This window comes from Rhinolophus hipposideros (assembly GCF_964194185.1).
Source record: "Rhinolophus hipposideros genome assembly, chromosome: 6".
NCBI lineage: Eukaryota > Metazoa > Chordata > Mammalia > Chiroptera > Rhinolophidae > Rhinolophus > Rhinolophus hipposideros.
Genome location: NC_138052.1, coordinates 70,663,492 through 70,690,372, shown reverse-complemented (window position 1 = coordinate 70,690,372; position 26,881 = coordinate 70,663,492). Strand labels below are relative to the sequence as shown.

General features: G+C 40.1%; 1 protein-coding gene across 1 annotated transcript in view; it reads right to left on the bottom strand.

Moving 5' to 3' along the window:
* Positions 1–14,968, bottom strand: part of LOC308498560 (aldehyde oxidase 4-like) — a gene marked incomplete at its 5' end in the record, with an annotated part of 96,312 nt that extends 81,344 nt beyond the window's left edge. The window contains 3 exon segments of the mRNA XM_081050782.1: positions 9,207–9,260; positions 9,264–9,296; positions 14,942–14,968. Of these exon segments, the coding sequence (XP_080906908.1) occupies positions 9,207–9,260; positions 9,264–9,296; positions 14,942–14,968 (114 nt within the window).
* Between the last annotated feature and the right edge of the window lie 11,913 nt (positions 14,969–26,881).

Here is a 26,881-nt window from a genome sequence, read left to right as displayed (position 1 = left end):
TGCTTGGCATCTTCCTGGATGGCTGTTTAACTTTTTAATGAAAAGGGCGGGGGGTGCTGTGGCTTGGCTTAACTTGAGCATCTGTGTTCTGTATCTGTGTTCTCTTTGGTAGCTTCATTTTCTCTGCAGGACCGGCATTGTCTCTGTGACTGTGCAGTGGGGAGGGTACCTGCATACTGCAATAACAATAATAAGAGTTTATTTTTACTGAGTGCTTTCTATGTGCCAGGTACTGTTCTAAACATTAGCTCATTTAATCCTCAAACAAAACGAATGAGGTAAGGACTATTACCATCCCCATTTCGAGATCAGAAAAACTGAGGCCTTAGAGTTTAAGTAACTTACCCACAGTAATATTCTACTAATTAATACAGCCAAGGAATAATGCGGGAAAAGATCATTTAGTCTTAAGTCTTAACACTTACACTATCAGAGCAGATCAAGAGCAGATCAAGCAAGACATTCCTTGCTGGGCTTCAAAACCCCATCACAACCCAGGAGCAGTTGGATTTTCTCTGAGGACTGTTTTTCCTGGACATTTCTTTTGATACTCTCTCCTCATGACCTTCTGATCTCTAACACTATCTCACATCATGTACCCTACTCAACAATCCAAGCCTACTGTCATGCCCATAACTGACAAGCAAGTCCTCTGCTCTGTCCAGCCACTTGGGCCCTTTTACTTTCTCCTCTTATTTGTGCCTTGTCTTCATTATTTTTTTTAACTCTTTAATGCTGTATCTCATGATTATGTCCTCCCAACCCAGTTTATTCCTTATTTTATTTTCTACTCATTTTCCCTTTAAGCAACCACTTGGGATCATAATGTAATCAAATTGGCAATTAATGACAAAAGATATCTAACCATGGATCAACTTTAAAATAAAATTAGAAATATTTAGGTTCAAAGAAAGAATAACAACAGAAAATAAAGCCACCAAAATGACAAGGAAAAGAAAATAAAGCCACAGTAATACGTATCAAAATCTATGAGATGCAACTAAAACTATATTCAGGGGGAAATTTCATAACTTCAAATGTTTTTATGTTTAACCTAGAATGATTGAAAATTGAAAAAACCCTGAACGTTCAACTTAAAAAAATAGAAAAATAAATCAAGAGAAACTAGGAATAAGTGTACAACAAAGATACAAGCAGAAAAAATATTTAGAAAATGGGAAGAGTAGAATCGATTAAGAAAACCAAAACTTTTTAGGAAAATCTAATAATTAAATATCTAACAATTCTGCTTAAGGAAAAAAATGAGAAAATTCAAACAAAATTACGAATAAGAACTAGGATATAACCATTATGTTCAACTTTATGCCTACAAATTTGCATTGCTTATGTTACCAAACATTTGTAATAAGAGAAATGTAAAAAATAGTTGATATAGAGATACTAACTATATATCTGTATGATAGAGAGATACCATGGAAAAACTGTTTAGCCATAAAAAGAATAAAGATTTCTATATGCAGGATGTGAAGGGCTATGGCCCAGTATTAATCCTTCCAAAGGGGGATTCCTAGAGTCTTCTCTCCCCAGTCCCTCCACTCTGTTCCACCCCCTTCCTTCTGCCCAATCACCACACATTTTCCTGCAGTTCTCTGATTGTGTCATTCATCTCATGAAGCCTTGAAAGCTCTCCCATCATCAAATCCAGCAAATCTCTCACTTGAAGCTCTTAACTGCTTGGTAGTAAGTTTAAGAATGTTTATTTCTGAGGGATATATAAATATATAAAAATATGTATATAAATATATATATTTGATATATATATATATCAAAAAAGAAATTTTATATATATAGTGTTTAGGAAATTCAAGACATAGCTCCCACCCTCAAGAAATTGGCAGCTGCATATAATGAATAATTCAGTAAAAATTACAAAGCAAGATTTTGTTAAGGACCCAGAGTCAAACTTGCAGGGCTGGAAAGGTGGCATGCAAACATTGGTTACTTTTGTCGCTGTTATTTTCCTTGCCAGAGTTCCAGCAGAAATTTCTCATGACCTGCATAGAATGTACATTACCTCCCTAATTTCAAACTCCTGCTTCCTGTAGTCAGCCTCCCTTTTCACCCTTCACATGATCCTCATACGAGGTTCTTCAGTGTGGAAAATAACAGCTGCACAAGGAGAGCAACCCGAAGGAAAAAGTGACAAAGAATGACTGGGAATTTAGACAAAATTTACTGTGTTAAGTGGATTTATGGTGGTGCCATGCGCAAAATCAGTTTGTTTGTGTATATAAAAATTGGACAAAAAGTAATTTGATATTATGTATATTTCAGTGTTTGAACATTTATGTTAGAATACTCCATCCTGGAAAACTTTTTTTTCCCTATTCATTCAACAAATATTCATTGAGTACTCATGAACTGATCCTAGTGACTATTGTACAAAGTGAGAAAGGAATAAAAAGCCCAAAAGATAATGGATGGAGAATCACTGGAGAAAGGAAAGTTGCAGAGACAACATGATTTAAAGAGGCAAATGAATAAAATATAGAAGTTAGTAAAACAGTTTCTCAGTCTCCGGAGTAGAAAGACTCTTGGCATGTCACACTTCAAAACAGGTCGACTGCCAGGTCCTTGTGGTTTCCCAGGATTCCAAACTCACTGATGGAGCCAGCACTTTCTATGAGACATCAAAACAGTAGTGGGATTTGTTCAGAGCTGTGGGAAATTCAACTGAGGTGTTTTATTGCATTTGGCTGATATGTACTTAGATGTAGCCTTTGATGTGGTAGCTCTAACATGTTGGGAACAGCAGGAAGAGTGTCACCTGCTCAGAAATGATTCAATCACAAGGCAGAATGTACTGTGATGGCTGTAGGAAAGAGTATAGCCTACCTAAATGTATGTCATCTAAGCCATATCTAGAAAACACCATCTTTCAGTATGAAAATCAAATTCTGGAGATGAGGAACTGTTTTTGTAAGGACCGTTGTTTTTTCTTTTTGTTGTTGTTGTGTTTTGCACTGACACACTCACTTGAGAGCACCAATTTGAGTCTTTGTATTCAGAATGTACTGAGCTGTAGAATGAATAAACTATACATCGTCTACCTTAGGCATTGCATTGCAAATATTTCATGGCTTTAAATATGTGCCATGATAAGGTACGCATTTTGTTTGTTTGTTTGTTTGTTCTTTTGATTAAAAATATCCTGCAATGCCTCATCTGGAGAGAATTTAATTTTTTTTCATTGTAAGCTCTTTTTATTACTTTGTATAATGCAAAAAAAAGAAAAGAGCATGTTTTCAGTTACTATTTTCACCTGCAATTCCTGTCTTCCTTTCTTTTTTCTTTTTTAATTCTTTTAGAAACTGTTTATTTTCCGTCAACCTTATTTCCATTTTGCGTAAGAGTTTGTGGAAGAACAGCTTAGCACCACTCAGTGGTCGTTCCCACCCATTCAGGGGCCTGAGCAGTGGGGGCTGCAGACCAGTCTTCAGGGGCAGGCTGGGCACTCCAGTCTTCAGTAGGAACCTGCTGAATGGGCACAGCGGGCACCTGCAGGCCTTCACACCAGTCTGCGACCTCAGGCTGAGCAGCAGTGAACTCGGGAGCTGGAGCAGTCCATTGGCCCTGAAACTCCTTCTTAGTCACAGCCTTCTCAGCAGCGTACTGCTCTTCCTTTTTAATCTCTTCAGGGTCTGTAGAAGTAGGGATCAGGCATGACCTGCCACGCCTGATCTAGCAACCCTCAGACTGGACGACTTTTGAGTATGTTTTGGATACTAAAACTACTGAGTGTTTATGCCTTTTGAAAATGACCTAAAGTACATTGGCTGCAATTATTGGCTTTTCTCAACTTAACACAGTACAACCATTTCAGAAGGAAATACAACCTATCTTCCTTTTGAGCCTACACATAGGGAAAGTATTCAATGAATAGAATTAGGCTAGACGTTACTCTGTTGAAGTTATGGTGGCAAATATCTCCATAGATTTTTCTCTACGGTTCTCTTAAATTGCCCTCAAAAAATCATCTTATGGCCTCAGGGTTTTTTTGAAAATTAATTTGGGGAAGGTATTCTATAATGTTGTAAAGATTTTGTTGGGTATCCGATGGACATGCGTCCTATTTGGGAGACCACCTCAGGGATACTGTGGATACCAGATCATGGCATTGTACACCAGAAGCTAAACATTAATGAATGCCAACTATAATTTTATATATATAATGTGATGGTTCAGTGTGAGGTCGAAGGGATAGTGGATGGGGGGAGGGGGGTTCACAGTATGAGGGATATAAATGATGAACGTCTAAGTATTACCTTCTTTTGTACACCTGAAACTAATAAATAAATAAATAAATTAAGAAAACAAACAAACAAACAAACAAAAAATCATCTTAGATGGTGACTATGCTTTATCCAGTGAACTGAGTGAATTAATGATCTTTGATAACTGAGAGCCTTAGATAGTCAAGTGAATTGTGCGTTAAAATAAATGAGTATTTACTTTTACAGTCACCATAGATTATCACTCATTGTACTCCAGTATTTAACACAGACTAATGATAAGAGCTAAATAAAAACATTTTTAGGCATAGCATCTTAAATAAGAAACTTTACAAATACCAAGCAAACAACCATAAAAGCCTTCTGTTCTCCCATTTTTCCACAGAACAGAAATGTTTTGGTGTAGTCTTTTATTTTCTTTATAAAATCAGCATGGAAGTAATGCATACAATTGAAAAAAAATGCCATATTGACTTAAACACCCTATTTTTGTTGAAGCTCCAGGAACATAATTGCTTATACACATAATTGGAGATTACATGATATTTTAAAAGTATTACCATGCTTCCCCGAAAATAGGACCTAGCCAGACAATCAGCTCTAATGTGTCTTTAAGAGCAAAAATTAAAATAAGACCTGGTCTTATTTTACTATAATATAAGACATGGTCTTATATAATATAATGTAAGGTCTTATATTAACTTTTTTCCCCCTCCCCTCCGCTCCCCCACCCACCGGCCCGTCCAGGTCTTATGTTAATTTTTGCTCTAAAAATCGCCTTAGAGCTGATTGTTCAGCTAGGTCTTATTTTCACGGTTAAATGTGAAAATTCTGTAAATAAGAATTACAAATTTTGAGATGCCATTATTTTATATATACTTTATTTTTATTTTATTTTTTTATTAATTAATTTATTTATTAGTTTCAGGTGTACAAAACAAGGTAATACTTAGACGTTCATCATTTATATCCCTCATACTGTGAACCCCCCTCCCCCCATCCACTATCCCTCCGACCTCACACTGAACCATCACATTATATATATAAAATTATAGTTGGCATTCATTAATGTTTAGCTTCTGATGTACAATGCCATGATCAGGTATCCACAGTATCCCTGAGGTGGTCTCCCAAATAGGACGCATGTCCATCGGATACCCAACAAAATCTTTACAACATTATAGAATACCTTCCCCAAATTAATTTTCAAAAGAAAAACCCTGAGGCCATCTTGTGGTTACCAGCTGCTTCCAAATCCCTTCACCTTTCCCCTTATCCCCAACCCCCTTATTTTATATATACTTTAGATAAAGATTTTCATACTCATGAACTGACAAGTCTTTAACTTATTCAGAAAATCAACTTTTGTTCTTGAGCTCTGAACATTAGTCAACAGCATTTAAAATCAATCATGGAATCTAAGACAAAAATTTGGAAGACAAGGTTTAAAGACAGTAAATAAAAAAAAATTAAAACAACGACTATAATTAATTAGCAGGAAAATAGTTTCTGTTTTTAAACATTTAATCTATGTATCTTTCAAAAATGATTTGTTGGACTTGTATAAATTATTTTTTCTTTCCAAACATGTCGGTAGTCATTATTTTTGTGGATAAATTAAAAGGATTCCTAATTCTTTGACATACCAAAGCAGAGACTAAATGTACACAGTATTTACTTAGTTAAAGATAAACCAATAATTTATGTAAAAATGTTTTATGTTTAATCTTCTATTTTAGATCTTGCGACACTAGTATCATTTTATATGAGGTTCCTATCAGCATGAGTAAACTGCAGTCAGTTCAGAAACTCAAATTCTTCAGTTTAAGTGGGAACTAGACTTTGATCAAAATTGAAACAAAGAAACAAATTATGAAACGCAGAAAATACACTTTAGATGCATCATATTTATGCATAATTATTAAAAAATGTATAGAACTTGATTAAGATATAGCACATAAAACAAAGGAATGGCTTCATAAAAATCTAGGGATATTTTTTTCCCTTGTGAGCTTGTTTGCAAATTTACAATTGATGGTTTTCGTTTTTTTTCCTGTAAGGAAAACTCAAATTAAGTAAAAGTGAAGTCAAATTAGCATAAAGTTATCCTAAGTTAAAAAAAGGTCATCTTTTTAGTTTCCAAAAAACCAAAGAGTTATGCAACTTTTAAAAGCAAGTACCCACTGGAGGGATATGGGAACTGAAGAAGGAGTCAGTATGTAATAAGAGCAAAATGCTAAACACATAAGTAAAACAGAATTTATATTAGGCTATCAAATTTTTCTCTAAACAACCTCTTATCTAAGTAAAGAAAAAATTTACAGATGGATAACCGGAATTCACCAATATTCAGTAGGGTCAAACTTTATCTAAAAAAGCAAATTTGTATTTATGACACAGAATAGAATTTCAGATTTTTTTCAGTACTTGTTTATGAGAAACCAAAAGCACAAGATGACATCTTCATAGCATATTTAGTTTAAAAGACATTTTTTTGGCTTTAAATCTTTCTATGTGCAAAGGAGCATGCTAAATAAAAGTAATTAACATCATGGGGACGTAAAATGCAGCTTAAGGAATATAGTCAACAATATTGTAATAACTATGTATTGTACCAAGTGGATACTAGACTGACTGGGGGGATTGTTTTGTAAATTATATAAATGTCGAACCACTACGCTGTGGTTGTAGGATGCCTGGGAACATCTCTGTAGACTGGACTACCTCCACAGCTAAAGCCACGACTCAGTCCCAGTGCTGGATCCGTGCACCATTTCCAACATCTGCTGGAGGAGGACCTCCCTGGAGTATCTGTATGGCAAGTCAATCCGAACGGACAATGATGTGAAACAATACTACCTAGCCATCCACGTGGAAGTCTTGGAAGGACTGGACGTTATTAAAAATTAGGATTGGCAGTGTGGCCCTTCTGATATTGGTCATTGGTGTGCTCAAAATCATGGTTGGGCAAATATTACGGCAGGGTGGGCTCCCACTAGTATCTGTACCAATGTTCTTGATGCAGCGTTAACCACAGGTATGAACCCCATAAACACCTCCCTCACGTTTCCTGATGTCACGCCATTGTTTCTTTTTATCTATTTCTCCCTCATTGAGGTGATGTTGTTTTTCTCCCCCATTGAGGTTAGGCTTGTTCCCTCATGAGGTGATGGTTAGGGTTCTAACATCTGTTTCTTTGTTCCCTCACGTGAGAGACTGCATGTGAGGTGATGGTTAGCGTTTGTCTGTTTCTTTGTGAGCTTTCGTCTATTCGCTTTTGTCTGTTACTGCATGTGAGGTAATGGTTAGATTAGGGTTAAAAGATTTCTGTGCTGTGATTAGGGGTTGAGTAAATTCCCCCTTTGGTCTCATTCTCCCGAGTAGGGGAGATATGAGATGATATTGCTTTCTGGGTCTCAATCTCCAGACTAGGGGAGATAAGGGATGAGGCGGCTTTTCTACATATGAGATAATGTTGCTTTCTGTCTGTTTCGCTCACATCAGCAGATGAAGTAAAGAAATAGCTAAGTTATATCAGGATGATGTGACAGGCATGTTGCCAGGTTTTGGAAGACCTTGGGCCGATGGCCTCAAGCAGGAACAGTAGATGTTGTTTGTCTGGGTGAACTAGCCCTTCAGCCGGATAAGCAATATTTTTATCATTGAGTGCCGGACCCTCCCGGAACTGGCCATTTCCAGAGGGGAGGCAGGAACAAGGAGGTTGGCTCTAAGGAACATTTGAAAAAATATATGACAGACCTTAATTGGCATAAGGATTGATTGATTGCTATTTCAAGAGATTGCTCTTCAGAAGGCTTGTTGTTTCAGGACTGCCTTTCAGGATTGGATTGTTTCAGGGTAAGAGATCGGAACTTGCCTCAATGGACAGTAGAGACTTCTTTTGTTGGTGATTTGTAATCATTCTAGTGTCTTTGGGAACTTGTATGCAGCTTGCAGCTTGCAGTATCAGAAGACTTCCTAACTTCTAACAACAACGGCAACAGCAGCATTCTTGGGAACTAGCAAGCAGCAGTGGGAGACGCTGGAGTTTCTCTCAGCTGCACACCTGGCAAAGTTTAGATTCCTGACTGTTCCACGTTGTTGTTCCTACAGGTGGGTGAGCTTCTGTCATCTACTGTAATAGTTACTTTTCTATAGAGTTTGTCACTGCTTTAGAATACTCCTTATTGATGTTATTTGTGTATTTGGCCAAGTGATTTTTGATCAATAGTAAACATATGTTGGGATCTCTTAAACTTATATGTGTGTGCACTCCTTCGACAAGAAATTGTTATCAATAGAAATAGTTTAGTCTTAACCACCTTTACTTCCTGTCATTAGCATATTCAGTTAATTGCCTTTGTCTTTTGCTATTGCATATTGCTAAATAAATTAGATATTGCTAAATAAATAAATAGATAAATAAATAAATATTAGACCCTCTCTAGTGTTCTCCTCCCCTTTTCTTTTCCCTGCTCCTCATTACAGCTGTATACTTGAAACCAATATAATATTGAATGTCAGCTGTAACTGAAAAATTAAAAAATCAGAAAAGTCGTTAAAAGAGGGCTTTTTTCACTGTTAGTCACCTTAGAAGTGGAGTCATTAAATTTAAAGCAGGTGAACAAGTTTGCAAAGTTCCAGCTGATGAAACAGTCGTCTTCCTGCATTTTATAGCTTTGTCAGCAGTTTTGTCATTTGCAGTTTTCTGATATACATACAGGAAGTTATGTTTACAGGAAATTATAAGCAGACACACAAAGAAGAATTTTATTGTCCAAGTTCAACACCCAATGCTATGGAAAGTGGGTGACTGTAATCTGAATACTGGTTCTTCAAAGTGATATACATACAGATCTACCATATAACTCATGCAGTGTCTTCAGCTATAAAAATAATTCTAACAGTTTCAGTGACAACTTAGCTCAACCAGTGCACACCAGCTGCACTCACCAGCTTGGGCAGCTCCTCTGGCATTTCAGGCTTTTCCTTCCAGTTCTTCCTCACTCATTTCCTAGGTCCAGAGCATCGCAAACCAATAACCTGAAAATGAGGACGGCCCTGCAATAGTGAAATGCTTTGTCCAATATTCCCAGGGAGGCCAGACCACTGGTGATAAAATCCTCAAATTAATGCTGGCACGTTTTTGTCCTTGCTTAGCTCCAAGGGAGAAATTACACCTTTTCTACACTTGGGAAGCCAGGTACCTGCTTCAGGTAAACTCTTTTATCTATATCCAGAAGGCACTAGATGAAGAAACATCCATTTCTTGAAAGCAAAATATGTGTGTACATCCATTTGCACTTGCTTCGTTAAAACACAAATGTATAATGGTATTTGGCTGAGTTTTTAAAAAATTCGACATGCGGCTTTAAGACTAGGTTTTAGAAATACTCAAGGTATCTATTTCAGACACTTCTCTTTATAGAATGGATTCCTTCAGCCTCTGCTAAGTAGTTTTCAGTTTCCATTTCCTACCAAGATGAGCAGAGGCTTCCTGGTGCTCCAGCTGCCTCCATCCTGGGTGTGTGTGTTTTCAGACCAACAGTGGAGAGGGTTCTGTTTTTCAAGGAGGTGGGTATGGGGATGCAGGTGTGAGGCATACAGTGGGGGACTGTTCCAGGCCTTTAACATCTTGCTGGCTAATAGCAACCTCCTTGTGGGTGGGATGTCAGCTCTTTCTGAATGGGGGCTCCTGCGATGAGTAAGAATGGAGCCTCAGCACTCCACCCTTCCTTTCAAGGTGCTTAGTGCTTCCCTCCCCTACACCCACCTCTCAGCTCTGCCTTCCTGTAGAGTCTTCCCTGGCTCAATCCTTCCCCTCTCGCCTCCCTGTTTTCCTTCTTCTCTTTCCCTCTCACTCCTGGCCTTCTACGTTTTTCTCTCTTCCTTCTCTGAAGTTTTACTCACTAGTGAGTTTTCTCCAGTCTTAGGGCTCTAAGTACTCATTGAACTCGTGCCTCATAAATCTGCATCCCAGAACTTTTGCCAACCGAGGATTAACTGTTGGATAAATCCCTTGGCTGACCACCAGGGTATATAAATCTAAAATTCACCTTGTTCCCTTTGAAAGCAGCTCCTCCTCCTGTACTGCCTATTGCTACCATGTCCTCCCACTCACCCGAGCATACCTGAGATTTATCTTTGACTCCTCCTCTGTCCACTCTGTCTTATCAGATGACAGGGGCTGGAATCTCTATTATCAACAGCACCGTTGTCCCTCACGCCTTTGTTACCTTTGGACTATTCCAGTAGCTTTCCAACTTTATGTTCCATGCTAATTCACGTTATACAATCTGTCAGATTAAATGCGATTATGTAATTTCATTGTTAATAAATCTCCAAAGGACTGCATTGTTGACAGAATAAAACCTAGACTTTTAATTATATTTAAGCCATGACCCGATACATGCCTGATCCATGAAAATATAGTTTTCCAGTTTTCTCTCCAGATGTCCCCCATTCATTCTCTATCCTCTAGCCAAACGAAATTACCTATGTTCTGATACATACCTGGTACTTTACTGACCCCCGGCCTTTGCATCTCTATCTGCCTCCACCTGGAATTACTTTTCTCTGTGTCTACTCATCTAGATCATGTCACCTCCTTCTCCTTACTGTCTATAGACTGCACCTGGGACAACACTTTCTACTTTGGGCTGCTTTCGTTATAAGACCATACACAATTAAATTATAAACTCCATGAGGTGAGATATCTGATTTATTTTTGCCATTCTTTAAATGCCTGGCCACAACTTTTTAGGTGCTCCATAAAAATGTGGTGAATAAATATATGAATGACTATACATCTCAGTCTGCTCTCTGCTCCCTCTTTTGCCTTAGCTCCTGGAGAGAAATGACTAACAGTTTAACCCACAAAAATTACTGCCATAGAATAATTGATCTGTTGCCTGATTTATGGATCAAAAATATAGAACTGAGCTACATTTTTTCACATGCATCTTAAAATGTTTAATCAGATCAGGTTTGCACATATTCGGTGGCTAAGGTAATTATCAACCGACACTTACTTAGAATAATGGGTTAATGTTTATAGCAGCCTTGCCAAACCTTAGATACCTATCTTCTTTGCCACTGTGACTCAGAAAATCTTCCTTTGCTCAGTTCTCCATTATGGCGTTGTGGGTTAGAGAAATCAGAAAACACAAGGCTGGAAGCGTAGAGGACTGGCCGGCAAGCAGTAATGATCATTATTATGATAATCACTCGTAACATTAATTTATCTGTTAATGTGTGCTGGCACTGGGTTAAACACTTTTACATCCGAGCTCATTTAATACAGGGACCCTACTATGTAGGTACCATATTTTCTCTATTTGACAGGTGTGGAAGCTGAGGCACAGGTAGGTCAAAACTTGCCCAAGGTCACACTTACAGCTGGTTTAAGTGGCAGAGCTGGGATACGAATCAAGTTAATCTGGTTTTAAAGTCCCCATGTCATTTGAATCTTTTGTAATCACTCAGCATTTTCTGAATATTGGAGCTCAGTCCTGGAGGCAGAAGAAATAAGACAAGCTTCCTGCTCTAAAGCTTGCAATCCAGCTATGGACAAAGAGAAAATCAGAAAACACTGGGGATGAGCAAAGCGCTCTCAGTTCTCGGCTCTCTCAATGTGCAGACACCAGCACTGGGAGGTTTGTGTGTCAATCGCCTGCTTCCATGTCTGTTCCTCTGCAGAGTGTGGTCGCCTTGGGGCAGGAGCATGGGTGGTTACTATAGCTCTCTCTTGGCCCAGAACAATGTCTCACACAGAGCAGGTACATAAAATGCGCTTGTTAAACTAAACCAAACTACTAAATAGTGTTGTTGTTCGGAAGACAAATGCAATAACATGGCAGATGTGAACTGGTCAGTCTGAGTGGGGTCATTGGGGCGTTCAGGGAGGAGCATTGAGAGATGAATACAGTTTGGAGGTTGTTATAAGCAATGTTTGTGGCCTGCCACTGCACCCCCAAATAAAAGTTCATGTGTTGAAATTCTATCTCCCAAGGTGATGGTATTAGGAGTCGGGCCTTTGAAAGGTGGTTAGGTCATGAGAGTGGAGCTCTCACGAGTGGATTATTGCTCTTATACAAGAGACCCCAGAGAGCAATTTTGCTCCTTCACCATGTGATGACACAGTGAGAAGATGGCCATGTGTGAAGCAGGAAGCGACACTCAGCTGACACAAAATCTGCTGACACGTTGACCTTCCCAGCCTCCAGAACTCTGAGAAATAAATGTTGTTTAAGACACCCAGTCTATGTACTTTGTTACAGCAGCCGGAACTGACTGAGACAGAAGTCCTTTTCCTTTGCTGCTTTTTCACTCCTCTCCCTCTTCCCTTGCTCTCCTCTGTCCTGCCTTCCTCTCCCTTCCCCTCTCCTCCCTCTCTTTATTTCTTGGTATGTGCCTTTTCATTCTGAATCTTATGAAGTTTATTTTTTAAACAAAGGGTTGATCTCCTTCCCTGGCCCCTTAAAGCCACTAAATATCTTCTAACTGCCAGTGCCTCTAAGTCTTGTCTTTTATTCTCAGGTCAGGATGCGGTAGGGATAGCCAGATCAGTGCTGTCCAATAGAAATGCAATGGAAGCCATAGAGGGAAGCCACATATATAATTAAAGATTTTCTAGTAGTCAGAGTAAGAAAACTAAAACAGGTGAAATTAATTTCAATAATATGTTTCACTTAACCCAACATAGCCAAAAGCGTATTTCAACATCTAATCATTATAAAATGATTAATGAAGCATTTGACATTTTTCTCTTTTGGTAACATGTCTTTAAAATCTGCTGTGGGTTTCGCACTCACAGCATGTCCCCATCTGAGCTGGCCTCATTTCTTGGGCTCAGTAACCCCACGTGTCTCATGTTTGTGGTATTGGACAATGCAGGTCTGGAGCTGTAGGTGGGGCTTCCCAACATTTTCCAGGCCATGGCACTCTTTGGAAATGATAATATTGTGCAGCACACCTGGGGTAAGTGGAGGAGGTTGACTGTGGCTGAAGGTTGCTGCACAGCTCAAAGGATCAATAGTCTGCCTATAACCCACTCCGGGCTAGACAGACGGTAAGCACCAAGTCGCAATCCTTTAAAATCCATACTCCCTTTTGATAAATACAAACATCTTACAGCTTTCTATTTGAAAATTCAAAATGGGTAACTCTTATTTTCCAAATGAAAGCATTCTATTTGTTGAACTTGTAAGTTTACCTTTAAATTGACATATGTCCCCCGCCCCTATGTGCATCAGGCATCAGGAAGGAGTTGTGAGAATTCACGGATAGGGAGGAGGAACCACACACCAGGTCTGCAAACTGATTCACATAGGCCATTTGAATCAGCCCTGGTGTGGCTGGGCTGTCCATTGCAAAGTTGGAGCCAGGCCCATCTCCCTGCCAGCTGCAGCCATAGTGTCTATTATGGTAAAGAACACAGAAAACCCTAGAAACATTCCTGACTTATCTAGTCCTTGGGGGTAGAGGAGATAAAATTAAATGGAAGATTTTTAATAAACATGTCTTAGGACACCTAGCCCATGGGGAGTGACCAAAGTGACCACCTGCCTAGGTGACTTAGAAAAGCATCTGAACGGATCCCCTCCCTTGCATTCCTGGAACATGCAGCGGGAAGGCCACTGGGAAGCAAAAGATGGAGTGAGACTTCTGTCTTGATCACTGCTGTATTCTCCAGCCTGACCCAGTGACTGACCAAGCAGGGGCTCAGACTATGCTTGTTGAATAAATACACCACCGATTAAACACGTCAGTCCTGGCTGACAACACTAGCCTCTTCCAAATAAATGCCTGCCTGGGCTCATTGTTTTTTTTTTTTTTTTTTTTTAACATGATGGTGTTTTCAACTGCCTCTTATGACCAGTTCCAGGACACCTCTGAGCTTGGTTGCAGAGCTTGGTTTCTATTTGTGCAAGGAACTATGGACCCTGAAGGAGCTCTGTTCTGCAGGAAGGTAGGCCCAGACAGTAATCCAGGAGCTGGCCAAGATTGCCGACCAGTGAGGGAGACTGGCAAGGCCTGGAGGGCACAGGCCCGAGGGCACAGTGTAGGTGGGATGGGTGAGGCTGGCTGCAGTTTCAGGCATTATCCACACCATCCCAGCTTTTACATGAGAAACGTTTAGAAATATCTCACTTTTTGACTGACACTCGTAGTCAGGCTTGCGCCAAATGTTTATCCTCTCTACTTCAAATTAAGTAAATAATCGGCTTTTTCCCCCAAAGTATAAACTTAGAGTACTCCATCAATGAGTCCATCCTCTTTCAAGGAATACATGTTCCTTTTTGGAGATTCCAATGTGTCCTCTTGGTGAACGGTGCCTGCCAGTGAGGGTCTCTGGGTTAGATGTGCCCTGGGGCCTATTCTGAGGGTGTATGTTGCCATATTCTTTTCAATTGCCAATTGCCACTGACACCTTCAACCCCATCTTTCTTCCTCCCACAAAAGGGTGTTCTTTAACATCCTTCTCCTATCCTTTAGTCTTCTCCTCCGTGCCTACCTCCACCGTGGTGCCTGAGGTCCACCCGCTGCCGGAACCCCACCCCTCTCCACACACACAATCCTGAGTCCTGCTCCCTCACTCCTCATCTCTTTACATATCTCCCTCTCAAGTTGAATCCAAGCAGCCTGGAACGTGGGCCCTGCTCAGCTGTGTCAGGGACATCACTCACCTTGTCCTCTGCAGAAGGCCCTGTCATCCCATCCTACCTGGCTGTGCAGGCGAGCTTCTGCACGTGGGCTTCCAGGCAATGGGGTGAAATCCAGCCTCCATTCCCCTCCCACCAGGCCCCGACCTGTGAGGGGCACCTATCAGGAGGAAGGAGCCCTTTCTAATATACCCAACAATGCTACCACCTTGGCTAAAAACAGGGTATAACTGGTGGAAGAATCTCTTTTCCAATGATTGTGACCTTTTGAAATTCTAAGATGATCTATCTGTTTGGCAGTAACTGTGGAGAGTGTCACTTTGTCCAATTTCAGAAGTACACAAGGAAAAAGCCATAGTGATGTATCACAATTCTCTTTCTGTGGTTTGCTTTTTTAAGGTGTGCATTTTTCAACCAAGACATACATAGGTTACAAGAAACATGTTGACCCAGCACCACATCTACCGTTGTCGCCCAGTTTCCTCTTCCTCCTCACCCAATGCCACACCATCTAGGCCAAGTGACAGAGGAGAGACAAGTGGTTCCTCTTGGTATAAGCAGTGGAGAGAATTTCCTGGGACAGGCTCCAACCTGTACCTGACCTCATGGTTCTCAAAACTTAATTTGCGTTAAAATTATTATGGCGGGCCTATTAAAACAAATTGCTGGGCCCCCACACAGAGTGTCTGATCCAGCAGGCCTGGGCATGAGTCTGTGCATTTCTAACAAATTCCCAGGTGACAGTGATGCTGCTTGTCCACGGACCACGTTTTGAGAACCAGTGACCTAACTATTTCTGGCTGCACCTTCCCTCAGAGAAATGAATGGCTCCACCCTCTCCTTCCACAGCTCTGCAGAACTTTGAGAAGGGACAGCATTTTGGCTGGGTGGGGCTGGGTCCTAATCCCAGCTGCCTGATCAGCTGAAAATGGGGTTGCAGAGGGTCAGTGTCAGGAGCTCTTATGTACAACAGTAGCTGCCAGAGGGGTGTGGCAATCAAAATCCAGTGAGCTCCACGTTAGAGACTGTAGGGAGAGGATGGGGTGAGACCGGAAGTGTGGGAATTCTGTCCTACTGACCAGTTTCTGTGTTTTGTTCTGTTGTGAGTATCCATATGTGCAGCCTTTCCTCCCTGGGGTTATTCCTGTCTCTTGATGGGAACACTCACACCTCACACCTCAGTTTTCTTCTTCAAACTAAATGTTCTGAGTTTCTTCCATGGAAGATGTAGTTTTTAAGTGATGTAGTCCTCAATCACTGTTCTGGCTGACTTATTGGTACTCTTTGGTAAGTCCTATGAAAGGACCCCAAACTGGTAATCCATCTGTTGAATGAATGACCACTCCAAAGAGAGCAGGCATCTGGGGCCTCTTGCTGCCTGACTCCCTGCCTCCGGTATACTCTTCTGTCACACACTGCATTGCAGCACATACTTAGTGAGCCTCCTTTATGTGTATTTTGTGCACTAGATACTAGGAAAATAGAGATGCAAAGACAGAAACCTGCCCCCCACAAGAAGCCAGAGGTCTGGAGGGAGATGGGCTTGTGACCAGCCATTTGATTCAGAATGACACGTTCAAGGCTGGACGTCTGCACAGGTACCAGGAGGGAAAGACAGCACTTGGCATTGGGAAGCACTCACTAATTATGATGCTAAATGAACTAACTGTGTAGGGAATCCAGGTTCACTCAGGGATTTCCTAGAGAAGGTGATTTCTGAGCAAGGATTTGTTCCTATTCCATGGGGAAGTGCAAAACCATCCATGATTGTAATTTAGGCTTGATTCGGCACCGAGAACCAAATATCCCACTTACAGGCTGAAACCTCTGGGTTTTAGTACCTGAGCTTTTCAATGGCTATCAGATTCTTAGCAGCATTTTCTGCGTCTTTCTGGACTCAAGGCTATATTCCACAGTGCTGAAGTTGCCAGAAGAATATCCTTCAGCGAGGTGGGAGCACTTTTACAACTAGGTAACAAACGCATAGTATGAATCAGGCTTGGACTGGGGTCACTCCAAATCCAATATGTCTGTATTCCTGAGACCCCCAGAAACAGGGAGACCTGAAAATGTCATAGCTCATGTTGCCTTTAGCCTTTCTCTCATTCCCTGCATGAATGTCCCCTTTTCTTTCATGTGGATTGACTCAGCTGTCACCTAGTGCAGCAATACACTAGATTGTCATCTAGTGTAGCAATCGCATTATCTGAGGGACATAAGGGTGAGCATAGGCTCTGCAGATATTTGAAGTTGCAAGTTAGTGAATCACTGAATTTGAATTGGGTCTAATGACTTTATGCTCACCTTACATGTCCTAAGTAGGGTGGCAACCTCCAGTTATTAATATGTCATCACCACGCTCTAGAATAAAACGGATTGGTGCCAGAGAGAAAAAAAATAGAATCACAAATTTAAGTGATTTGAGATTGCAAGTTCAGGTTTGTGGAACGTTCCATAAACCTTGTCATCCTCTTGCCTATACGAGTTAAGAGACAAAGATTAGAATTACTTTTGGGAAAGTATACATTTCTTGGTTCTTTCTAACAAATGAGGCAGCTAAGAAGTTATCTTTAAGTTTAAGAAGTTCATATTCTGTTGTTCTTTTTCAGGAGTCACAGTAGACCACTTTTTTGATTGTTTTTGTCCATAACTCTCAGTTTTTAAGATTGGTCATCAACAGCTATTCATTGGATTACCTCTGTGTAGTGTGATTTTTCTGATTCTTTTATTATTACCTTTTGACAGATTCTTCATTTATATTAATGGCATCAACGTTTAACTGTCCTGCAAAGTTTAAAGTCTTAATTTCTCACCTTCTTCATCCAAATACTAATCCATGTTCAAATCCTGCCATTTATTTCTTCTCACAACATTTCTAGGATCCAATTCTCCTCTTTCAACAGCCATTCCCTTGTCTGAGCCTTCAGCTCCTTACATCCAGACTATTGCAGTTGTTCAATTTCTAGAGTCTTCTCTGACCATTTCCATCTTCAGTCTACTCCATAAAAATAGCAGAAGCAACCTAAGAAAACATCACTTGGATTGTGACTTCCATAACAGAAACCTAGTGGTTTGCCTTTAGAATACTGAATCTCACCCTTTTCTTCATTCAATATTTCAGTTAATATTACCTCTTGTATGAAGCTCTTAAGATCACAATCTACCCAATTTTGGTTAGAGTACTAAAATTGAACATATGCGCCATGCCTTTTTAATTATGTGTATGTTTTTTCTGAAAAGTGGTATGTGTGTGTGCATGTGCGTGTGTGTGTGTGTGTGTGTGTGTGTGTGTGTGTTATGGTTCATGGCCCCTGAAGTCCTGGACACTCTACCTAGAAGCTGGGCTACATAAGAACATGGCTGGTCTGCTTTAAAGAGGCAAAATTTATGATCTGGTCCCTCCAGCATCATATCAGCATTCCTTTATGGGGTATGTGCATCAGTGATGGTCACATATTAAAAAAAAATAACAATTTTGTTGACTAGGTAATATATGCACATATTACACAATCCAAAGCATTCTAAAGGTATTCATTGTGGAGGCTCCCCCTTTTCTGTCCTGCAGCTCTATAGCTCTTCCAGGAAGCACAGCTACAAGCAGGTGTTTGAGTAACCAGATATAATGTCATTTAACCAAGGGCAAAATATGAATGTACTTTCCTTATCTTATCTTCTAAACCAAATAAATTCTTTGGACAAATCACATTATGTTTTACTTACTTTTTCTTTTTTTTTTTTGCTGTTAGAAAATACAAATGACTTTAAACTAAAAGCAGTAAAAATATTGAAATAGCATGCAACCACCACTGCCGACTCAGGTACAAGCACAAATGGAGGAACGCCCAACGCTGGGCCACCACCACTGGCCCTCATTAATTAGGCCTGATGGTAATGGCAGCCCCTTGGCTGTTAACCTGGAGTGTCTTTTGAGAGACCTCGTAGACATAGTAGGAGTGAAGGGCTAACAACGGGAATATAGGGGCCCCTAAGTCTGTGAGTGTGTGGCTCACCGATATTTGTTTGCCACTCCACCGCTCAGGAGACCTGCTTGATTTCCCTCTGAAGGCTCCTCCAACACTTTTCAGATGATAGTTGAGTGCTCTTGGAATGCCCAAGTTACAAGCCACCTCACCTGTAAGTGAGTCAGTTGTGGACAGTAAGTGGAATCAAAGATGAGGGCATAAAGATTGGCCCTGGAAAGGAGGGAGGACCCCTGACCCTCTGAAACTGTGTGTGGTGGGAGTGAGAAGTGGAGATGGGGATTGGGGCAGTTCATACCTGATGGCCTCAATTATTATTATTATTATTATTATTATTATTATTATTAGTGAATAGGGGGAGGGGGAAAAGACTAATAAAAATTGGGACTGGGCTGTGCTTCTATCTTGATGTTCAATGTTTGATTAAACATTATGTCTTATACAGGGTTCCACAGCTATCAATCAAGATGACATCTGTCATGTGGGGTGTCTGCTCTTACTCCCCGCATAAGAACGCAGGATATGGTGAAGCCAAAAAGGAACACCCATGGAGCCATAGGTAGGGGAGTCATACCACTATATTCTCGCCGGTGGCTGGGTTGTAGACTCAGGAAGCAGGAGCCACACGATCCACAATCTGCCTGTCTGCTTCTCTGCCTGCCAACCAACCAACCAACAAACCAACCAACCAACCAAACAACCAATCAACCCCTCGCGTAGCCACGGCAGTTATATTAGTGGCTAATGGCTAACCGGTAACAGCTGATGGCCACCCAGCCACAGTAGATGGCCATCTGATTACAACTGATGACATCTAATAACCGAGCCAGCACCCTTCCACGTGAGGCTGAGAGCCTGGAAACTGCTCTCTGGGACTCTGTCCCCACAATATCTCATTTAGAAATGCAGCAACATGACCCCCAAATCATGACTGGATCGGAACCAACCTGTGTGGATGCTGCATCCTGGCTTGACACATATATGTCCATTTCTATATCCTTTGTCTTGAATTTCCACTTAAAAATGTTCCTGTCCTCCAAGGTGTATTTCCCCTGTTAAACACAGCAAGTAGGTGGGGGTCTTATTTTTAGAGATGTAGTAGTACCTCGGTTGTCTCCGTTGACGAACATTTCGGTTTACAAACGCCGTAAATTTTATGGATCTATGGTATTATTAGATAGTAAAATTCATGCTAAATTTGCAGTTTTAGAGGTTGCTTTTAAAGGTCTGGAATGGATTGATCCATTTTGCATTACTTTCTATGGGGAAGCGGTGCCTTGGTTTTTGAACGTTTCAGAACTCAAACGGACTTCGGAGCAGATTCCTTTCAAAAATCGAGGTACCACTGTACCTAATTTAAATACATTCAAGACGGAATGTACTGCGTTTTACTAAATGTTAATATTATTTTCTTTCAGGTCATGGGGATAATATGTGCTTTCCAGTCTTGATTTAAAAGAATATAATATGACAAAGTTTACACAGGTGCCCATTATTTTACACAAGATAATTGAACAATTATGTGCAATGACAAAAACCTCTTACACTTTTGGCTCCGTCTCCTCACCTGCCCACATTCCCAAGAACTAGAAACTGATTATCACTCATGTGAGCAACAACTCATCATCAGATAAGATGTTCTTACCTAAGGGTGAATCCATTTTTGTAATGAAACAGCCTGATGCCAAGGATGGCTTTATATAGCATGTAGAAATTTGTACTTCAACAGTGAAACCCAACATTCTTTGTTTTCCTTTTCCTATTATTAGAAACATTAAACCCAAACCACCATTTGGCACCACTGAAAGAGGCCTCTTTAAACCCCACAGGGACCTTAGCTACGAAGAAATAGTTGCCTGTGAGGGGAGAAGAGGAGGAAGGAGCCAGGATAAATCTTTTTTTCTAAATTTTACCCAAGTAGGGTGTAAAATGTTCTGAAATCTGTAATGAATCGTAGGTATTAAAAAATGAAGTTTGCTTGCATTCAAGATGCTACAGATGGCACAGGAAAAGTATCAGGGCAATTGGGTGACTTGGTGAAGTATTTAGTGACCAACACATCAATCTAGATTTATATTGACCTGGCATTAGAAAATATTTACATCTGAGCAGCCTTTGAATTCATACCCTTAAGTGTCTAGGATGGGCATCCTGGAATTATTGGGTTCATCCAATTTTAGTGACTTAGGTGATAGAAGTTTGGGAATTTAGTAATAACTCCAACTGAAAGTGTTGCTGAAGAGTCTATCTTCAGGGCTTTTCTCTCGTTCTCTATCTATCTCGTCTTTGTCTCCTTTCCCCCAGCTTCTGTGTTTGGTGGCTATAATTTTCATCAGATTCCGTCTCTTTCCACCCCTTTTATTAATACTTCAGATTTTTGTCTTAAAGTACTTGTTTTTTTATTTGAAGGCCACATAAAAACCTCTGTGGAACTAGGAAAGATACATATTTTTAAAATAGATTTTTAGACTCTCTACTAACGCATGCAAACTATACTCCATTAGAATATTCCTGGGACCTCATTGAATGGGCTTTCAAATAAGTAATTAAACATTTAAGATGTATTGATTCACTAATAAAATAAAGAAAGTGCAATGTCTCACACACACACACACACACACACACACACACACACACACACAAGATTTTTAGATATTATCCTTGCCTTTGGTGGCTTCACTCACTCTCATGGCTTCTCCCAACCCATCTCCAGCCTCAGCATTTCTCAAAGCACCAGAATTCCCTTCTAACCATCCGTGGACTGTGCCCTTTGAATGCCCTGCTGGCCCCTTAACCTCCTCATCTGCTTGCCTCCACACATGTCGCATGTCTCCCATGTCATTAATGAGGCCTCTTTCCCTCAGCCAACCAATCTCTTATTTCAAGGTTTTCTTTGATTCTACTTTGCTCTTCACACCTAGATGGTGACTTGTACTTAAATTCTCCTCTTTTCTTCAACGCACCAGTCATCTCTGAAGAGACAGGTAGTGAGTAACAGGAACAAGATTACGATGATACAGGTAAAGAGTTAATAGGAGCAAGCTTGTGAGTTAGCAGGAATGAGCTTAAAAATTAACCACTTGTCTCTGAATCCCCTGCTAGCACTGCACCTACAAGCTGACAAGCACCCTACATCCATCATAGATGGGAACAGAATAGCTCCGAGAAGAAGCCAATTGTAACAGCAACCCCCTGCAAACTGAGAAGCACCCTACATCCTGCACAGAAAAATACAAAACGGCAGCTAAACAGAAACCCTCGGCAGCTGTCTTCTCTACCATAGGCATCTTTCTTTATTTGGTTTTCCTATTTTTCTGAATCTCGTGAATTCTTTCATATTCTGCAAACAGCCAAGAGTATCCCAAAACAGTACAATCATCTCCTACGTGGCATACTGTAATGACCTTCAACCTTGTTTCCAGTGGACAGTCTCTTCCCACTTCAATCTAAACTGCACTGCCAGGTTCACCAGAGGGAAATTTTGCTCTTACCACATTCCCATTCAAAATCTCAAATGTCTTCCACAGTCTATGGCACCAGTACTAATTTTTTGGCCAAGGAATCAAGGTCCTTCATAAAAACCACCCTCTCCTCTCTGAGTCTGATGTTCTGGATGGTCCGTTTCTTTACTAATTCCCATGAAAAAACTTAAAACGAGTGATTGCATACAAGTTCTACAGAAGCAGCCTCATTGATTAAAATTGCATCAGTATGTTAAAAAGTCTTATGATAAAAAGGGACTTAAGAATTCACACTCAATGATTTGATCAATGGAATCAAATGCCTCCTCAATGTTTCCTTGTTCTCTCTCTGTCTCTCTGTCTCTCTGTCTCTCTCTCTGTCTCTCCCTCTCTCTCTCTCTCTCTCTCTCTCTCTCTCTCTCTCTCTCTCTCTCTCTCTCTCTCTCACTCTCTTTTGCAGGTCCAGTGAATGATTTGTGTTATATTGCATCCTGTGGGAGGTAAGAAAGAAAAGGTTTTTTACCCAGGTAGTGCATTCAAGTTTTCTGACTTGGGTCACCTACATATCCCTCACGCTCAAAACCACCTGTGATGTTAACAATCACTCCTAGAATTCGCTAGGACAGCGCGGATTTCAGACAGTACGTCCTAGTGCCTCAATGGAAGAGCTGCCCTTCTCAGACCATGTACCCTGACCTGGCACACTTCAGAAAATATGACCACCATGTAATAGGATCCCATTACATCCATATTTAATTTACCTATGAATTTCAACCTTCACTGGAATTGGGACTCCTTTCATCCTCAGAAGAACAAATTCACCTGTTCTGGAGGCTTAATAATTGGTTTAGCCTAAGCCCTGCAGGCAAGTACATGCTCTTTAGAATTTCCCACCTACTCCCAACCAGGGACTTGGTAGGTGTGTTAAAGGAGAATGATTTCAGTCCCCAGATACCTGCATAGCATCTTAACCTTTGTTCCTTATTTTAGTCAAGTTGTTTTCAAACTTTAGTCTGCATAAACATTACAGAGTAGGAGCGCATGTAGAAAATCTTATGTTCTAGACTTTATGGACAATTTCAGAGACTTTTCAAGGCTATATTTTGAATTTATATTTCAAAAATAGGCAACGCAAATGATTTAAAAATGGAACAATTAAAACATATTTGATGAAGAGTCTTGTTCTTATCCCTGTCTCTCTGTCTAGTTCCAACTTACTCCTTCCAAAGGTGACCCCATTGTCAGTTTCTTGTATGTTCTCCTAGAGTTCTTATATGCAAATAAGCAAATATACTTACATATATTTATGACCCTTCTTTGCACAAATATTTTTCCACATTTTTCCTTTCACATATCAGTATAACTTGAAAATATTTCTGTATCTGTGCATAGATAACATCCTCATTCTCTATATCTCTGTATCTCTATATCTCTATCTGTGTCTCTATCTCTCTCTCTCTCTCTCTCTCTATCTCTATCTCTATCTCTATCTCTATCTCTATCTCTATCTCTATCTCTATCTCTATCTCTATCTCTATCTCTGCAGGATAAATTCCCAGGGTGAGGTTGGATCAAATGGCATATGCATTTGGAATTTTGAAAAGTGGTGCTAAATTTCCCTTCATAAAATTGTTCCAGTTTTCACTACACCAGCAATATAAGACAGCATCTGTTTTCTCACAGCTTTCATTCTTTTGTATTTTTGCCAACCCAATAAGTGAAAAATGACATTTCTTTAGAACTTAAAATTTGCATTTCTTCTATTAGTAAGAAGAAACATCTCTCCCTATATGTATATTTGTTAAAAATGCCATATATATGTATATATACATATATTATACATATAACATATATGTATAATATATATGAATATACATATATGTGTAAAATTTTCCTGTGATTTTTCTGCTTGCCTCCTTTGCCCACTTTTCTACTGCCTTTTCTTTTTGCCTTCCAAGAGATCTTTATATACTTAGGGAATTGGCTTATTGTCCAAGGAATGGTTTGCAAATATTTTTCCCAGTTGGTGCTTGTCTTGAAACTGTGCTTATTATATTTTTCTTTATGTAGAAGTGCATTATTTTATTTTATGTAATTAAACTGAATGTTTTCTTCTATGGAATTTAGAGTTTAAGTCATGACTATAAATACTATAAAGGAATTCTCCTGGGTTCTTGTGTTGTTTGGATTTTATTTCTACGTTGTAATTTTTAGTCCTTTTTATCTTGGTGTGGTGGTGTCGCATGTTAGGGTTAATGTTGATCATTCTTGATTTTCATTCAAACCTGACCCCAAGTGAGATGAGATTCTACTGTATTCCCTAGTGGACAGATCTTCAGTTCCTGTCCTGAGGTAAAGGTGTGAGTGTATCTACTAGGTTGTCCAGCCTGGCCGATGTAAGGCAAACAATTTCTATCACTCTCCCTCCACTAATAGTGCTATTTCCCTCCTCAGTGCATCTATCAGGAATGCATGAGGGGAATCATTGCAGCTTTACCTTGGAACCTGGTAAAAAGTGCAGAAAATCCAAGAAAAAAAGGGATACTTCCCACATTCAGTGGAGAGTGAGCCAGTTCCATGTAGAGTAAGAGAAAACTTACGGGAAGTGAAGGACTAGGGCAGTTGGAATATGGGTCAGGAGCTAAGGGGAAAAATTTCAAATTTAAAACTGTTAAAAGGCAAGGATTTGAACTTCCTAAGATTCAACTGTCAAATTTGGACTTTGGGGCTTTCCTCAATTGCTTCCCTTTGGGAAAACCAGAAGCGTTTCAGGTCCACTTAGGGACAGTGGGCACAATTAGAGATCGGCAATTGCTGAGAGGATGCATTCCCAGCTAGCAGTAAGAGAAAGAAAAGCGGACTGAAATTTTTAGGATTAAATGTGCTTTCTAGTCTGTTATCTCTGCAACAGCTGGGAAATGCCACACAAGATACAGGTGTTTCTCAAGTACTGTACTAACAACATGCTTTGGAAATTTCTGTAAAGATTCGTGATCAAAAGACCAATTGGATTCTGAGTCAATGCCGACCATCACAGGCTCCACATCTTGATACACAATCTTCACCGTTCTTTTTTTTTTGGCCTGCTTGGCATCAGCGTATACATCAGCAGCCACAGTATAGAAAATGTAACCTACACAAATCACCTGTGGCAAAAAAAGACCAAGGAGTATGCCAGAAGGGAACAAAACTGTACGTCAGCAAGATCCCTGTCAGCTGGGGGTGACATACTCTTTGATTATATTTGCGGGGTTACTTGTAGGGTAGAACACAGGGTTGGGATTGAATACTGGCTCTGCCACGACCTGCTATATGACCTCAGGAAGTTTACAAGCATTCTGGAAGCCTCAGTAGCCTCATCTTAAGATGGAGACATCCATGCCAACTTAATGGGGTTCGTTAAGGTGCCTCAAATTCGTTCTGAAACAAGGTTTAGTCCAAATAAATAATCTAAGGCTGTTAAGAGGACCACATGTGGTCATGCGTATAAAAGTGCCTGGAAAAGCAAGCTGCCGTTACTAATACTCCTACACACTATTGTCATAGTGTCACCTCATCTGGAATTCTAAATTTGGAGGTGGAGTGAGGACAAAGTCCCATTCAGGCAAGGGGACAACATGTGAAAGGAGATTTTTAAGGGCTGTCGATTCTTACATTCTGTGATTCTGTGTAACCAGTTACGTAGTGAGTATTCCCGACCCTTGCTGATGTCTTCCGGTGATCCTGGGTATGACTCCTTGGCAGTTCTTCAAATAAAAGGTTCTCTTCTGCTATCTGGTATACCTACATGGACCAATAATCAACCCAGCTACAGCAGATCAGTCGATGCCAGTGGTAGAAAGAGGCTCTGTAATCTGGGAAAGAAATGTGACCACTTCTCTGTCCTCTCTCCCCCAGTGGTCTAGGTGTACAGTGGTGGGTTATCCTGGGATCCTGAAGATTCATGTGCATATGACTGTATGTTATATAAGTCCTTCTGCTTCAGCCACAGGGGTCAGCTTCAAAATGCTTTCCCCCTACATTTCCCTCAGGGTTCCAGCTGCCCTTTTGTTACATTTCTGTTCTTTAAGTGTGTTCATTAGTGTCCATTTTCTGAGATTTCAATGACATAAAAACATGATAGAACTATAAATGGTCAATAAACATCTGAAAAAAGTATAACTTCATCGATAATTAAAGTAATTTTGATGAAAAATAACAAGATACCATTTTTCTATAAATATTACAGATTGGAAATATATAATATCCAATGTTGGTAAGAGTGTAATGAAATGGGTTTAATTATACCAGTTGCTGAGGGTAAATTTAAACATTAGTATTAAGTATGCAAAATTTGAAGAAACTTCACTTCTAGGAATCAATTCGAATTGGACATAATTGGAAATGTGTGCAAAGATTTCTGAACTAGAATATTCACTAAAATATGATTTTCACCCCCAACAATGGGGATTGGCTAGTAAGTTACAGCACATTCATTTGAATAAAACGAATAACCATTAAAAACCCTGTTATTGAAAACTATT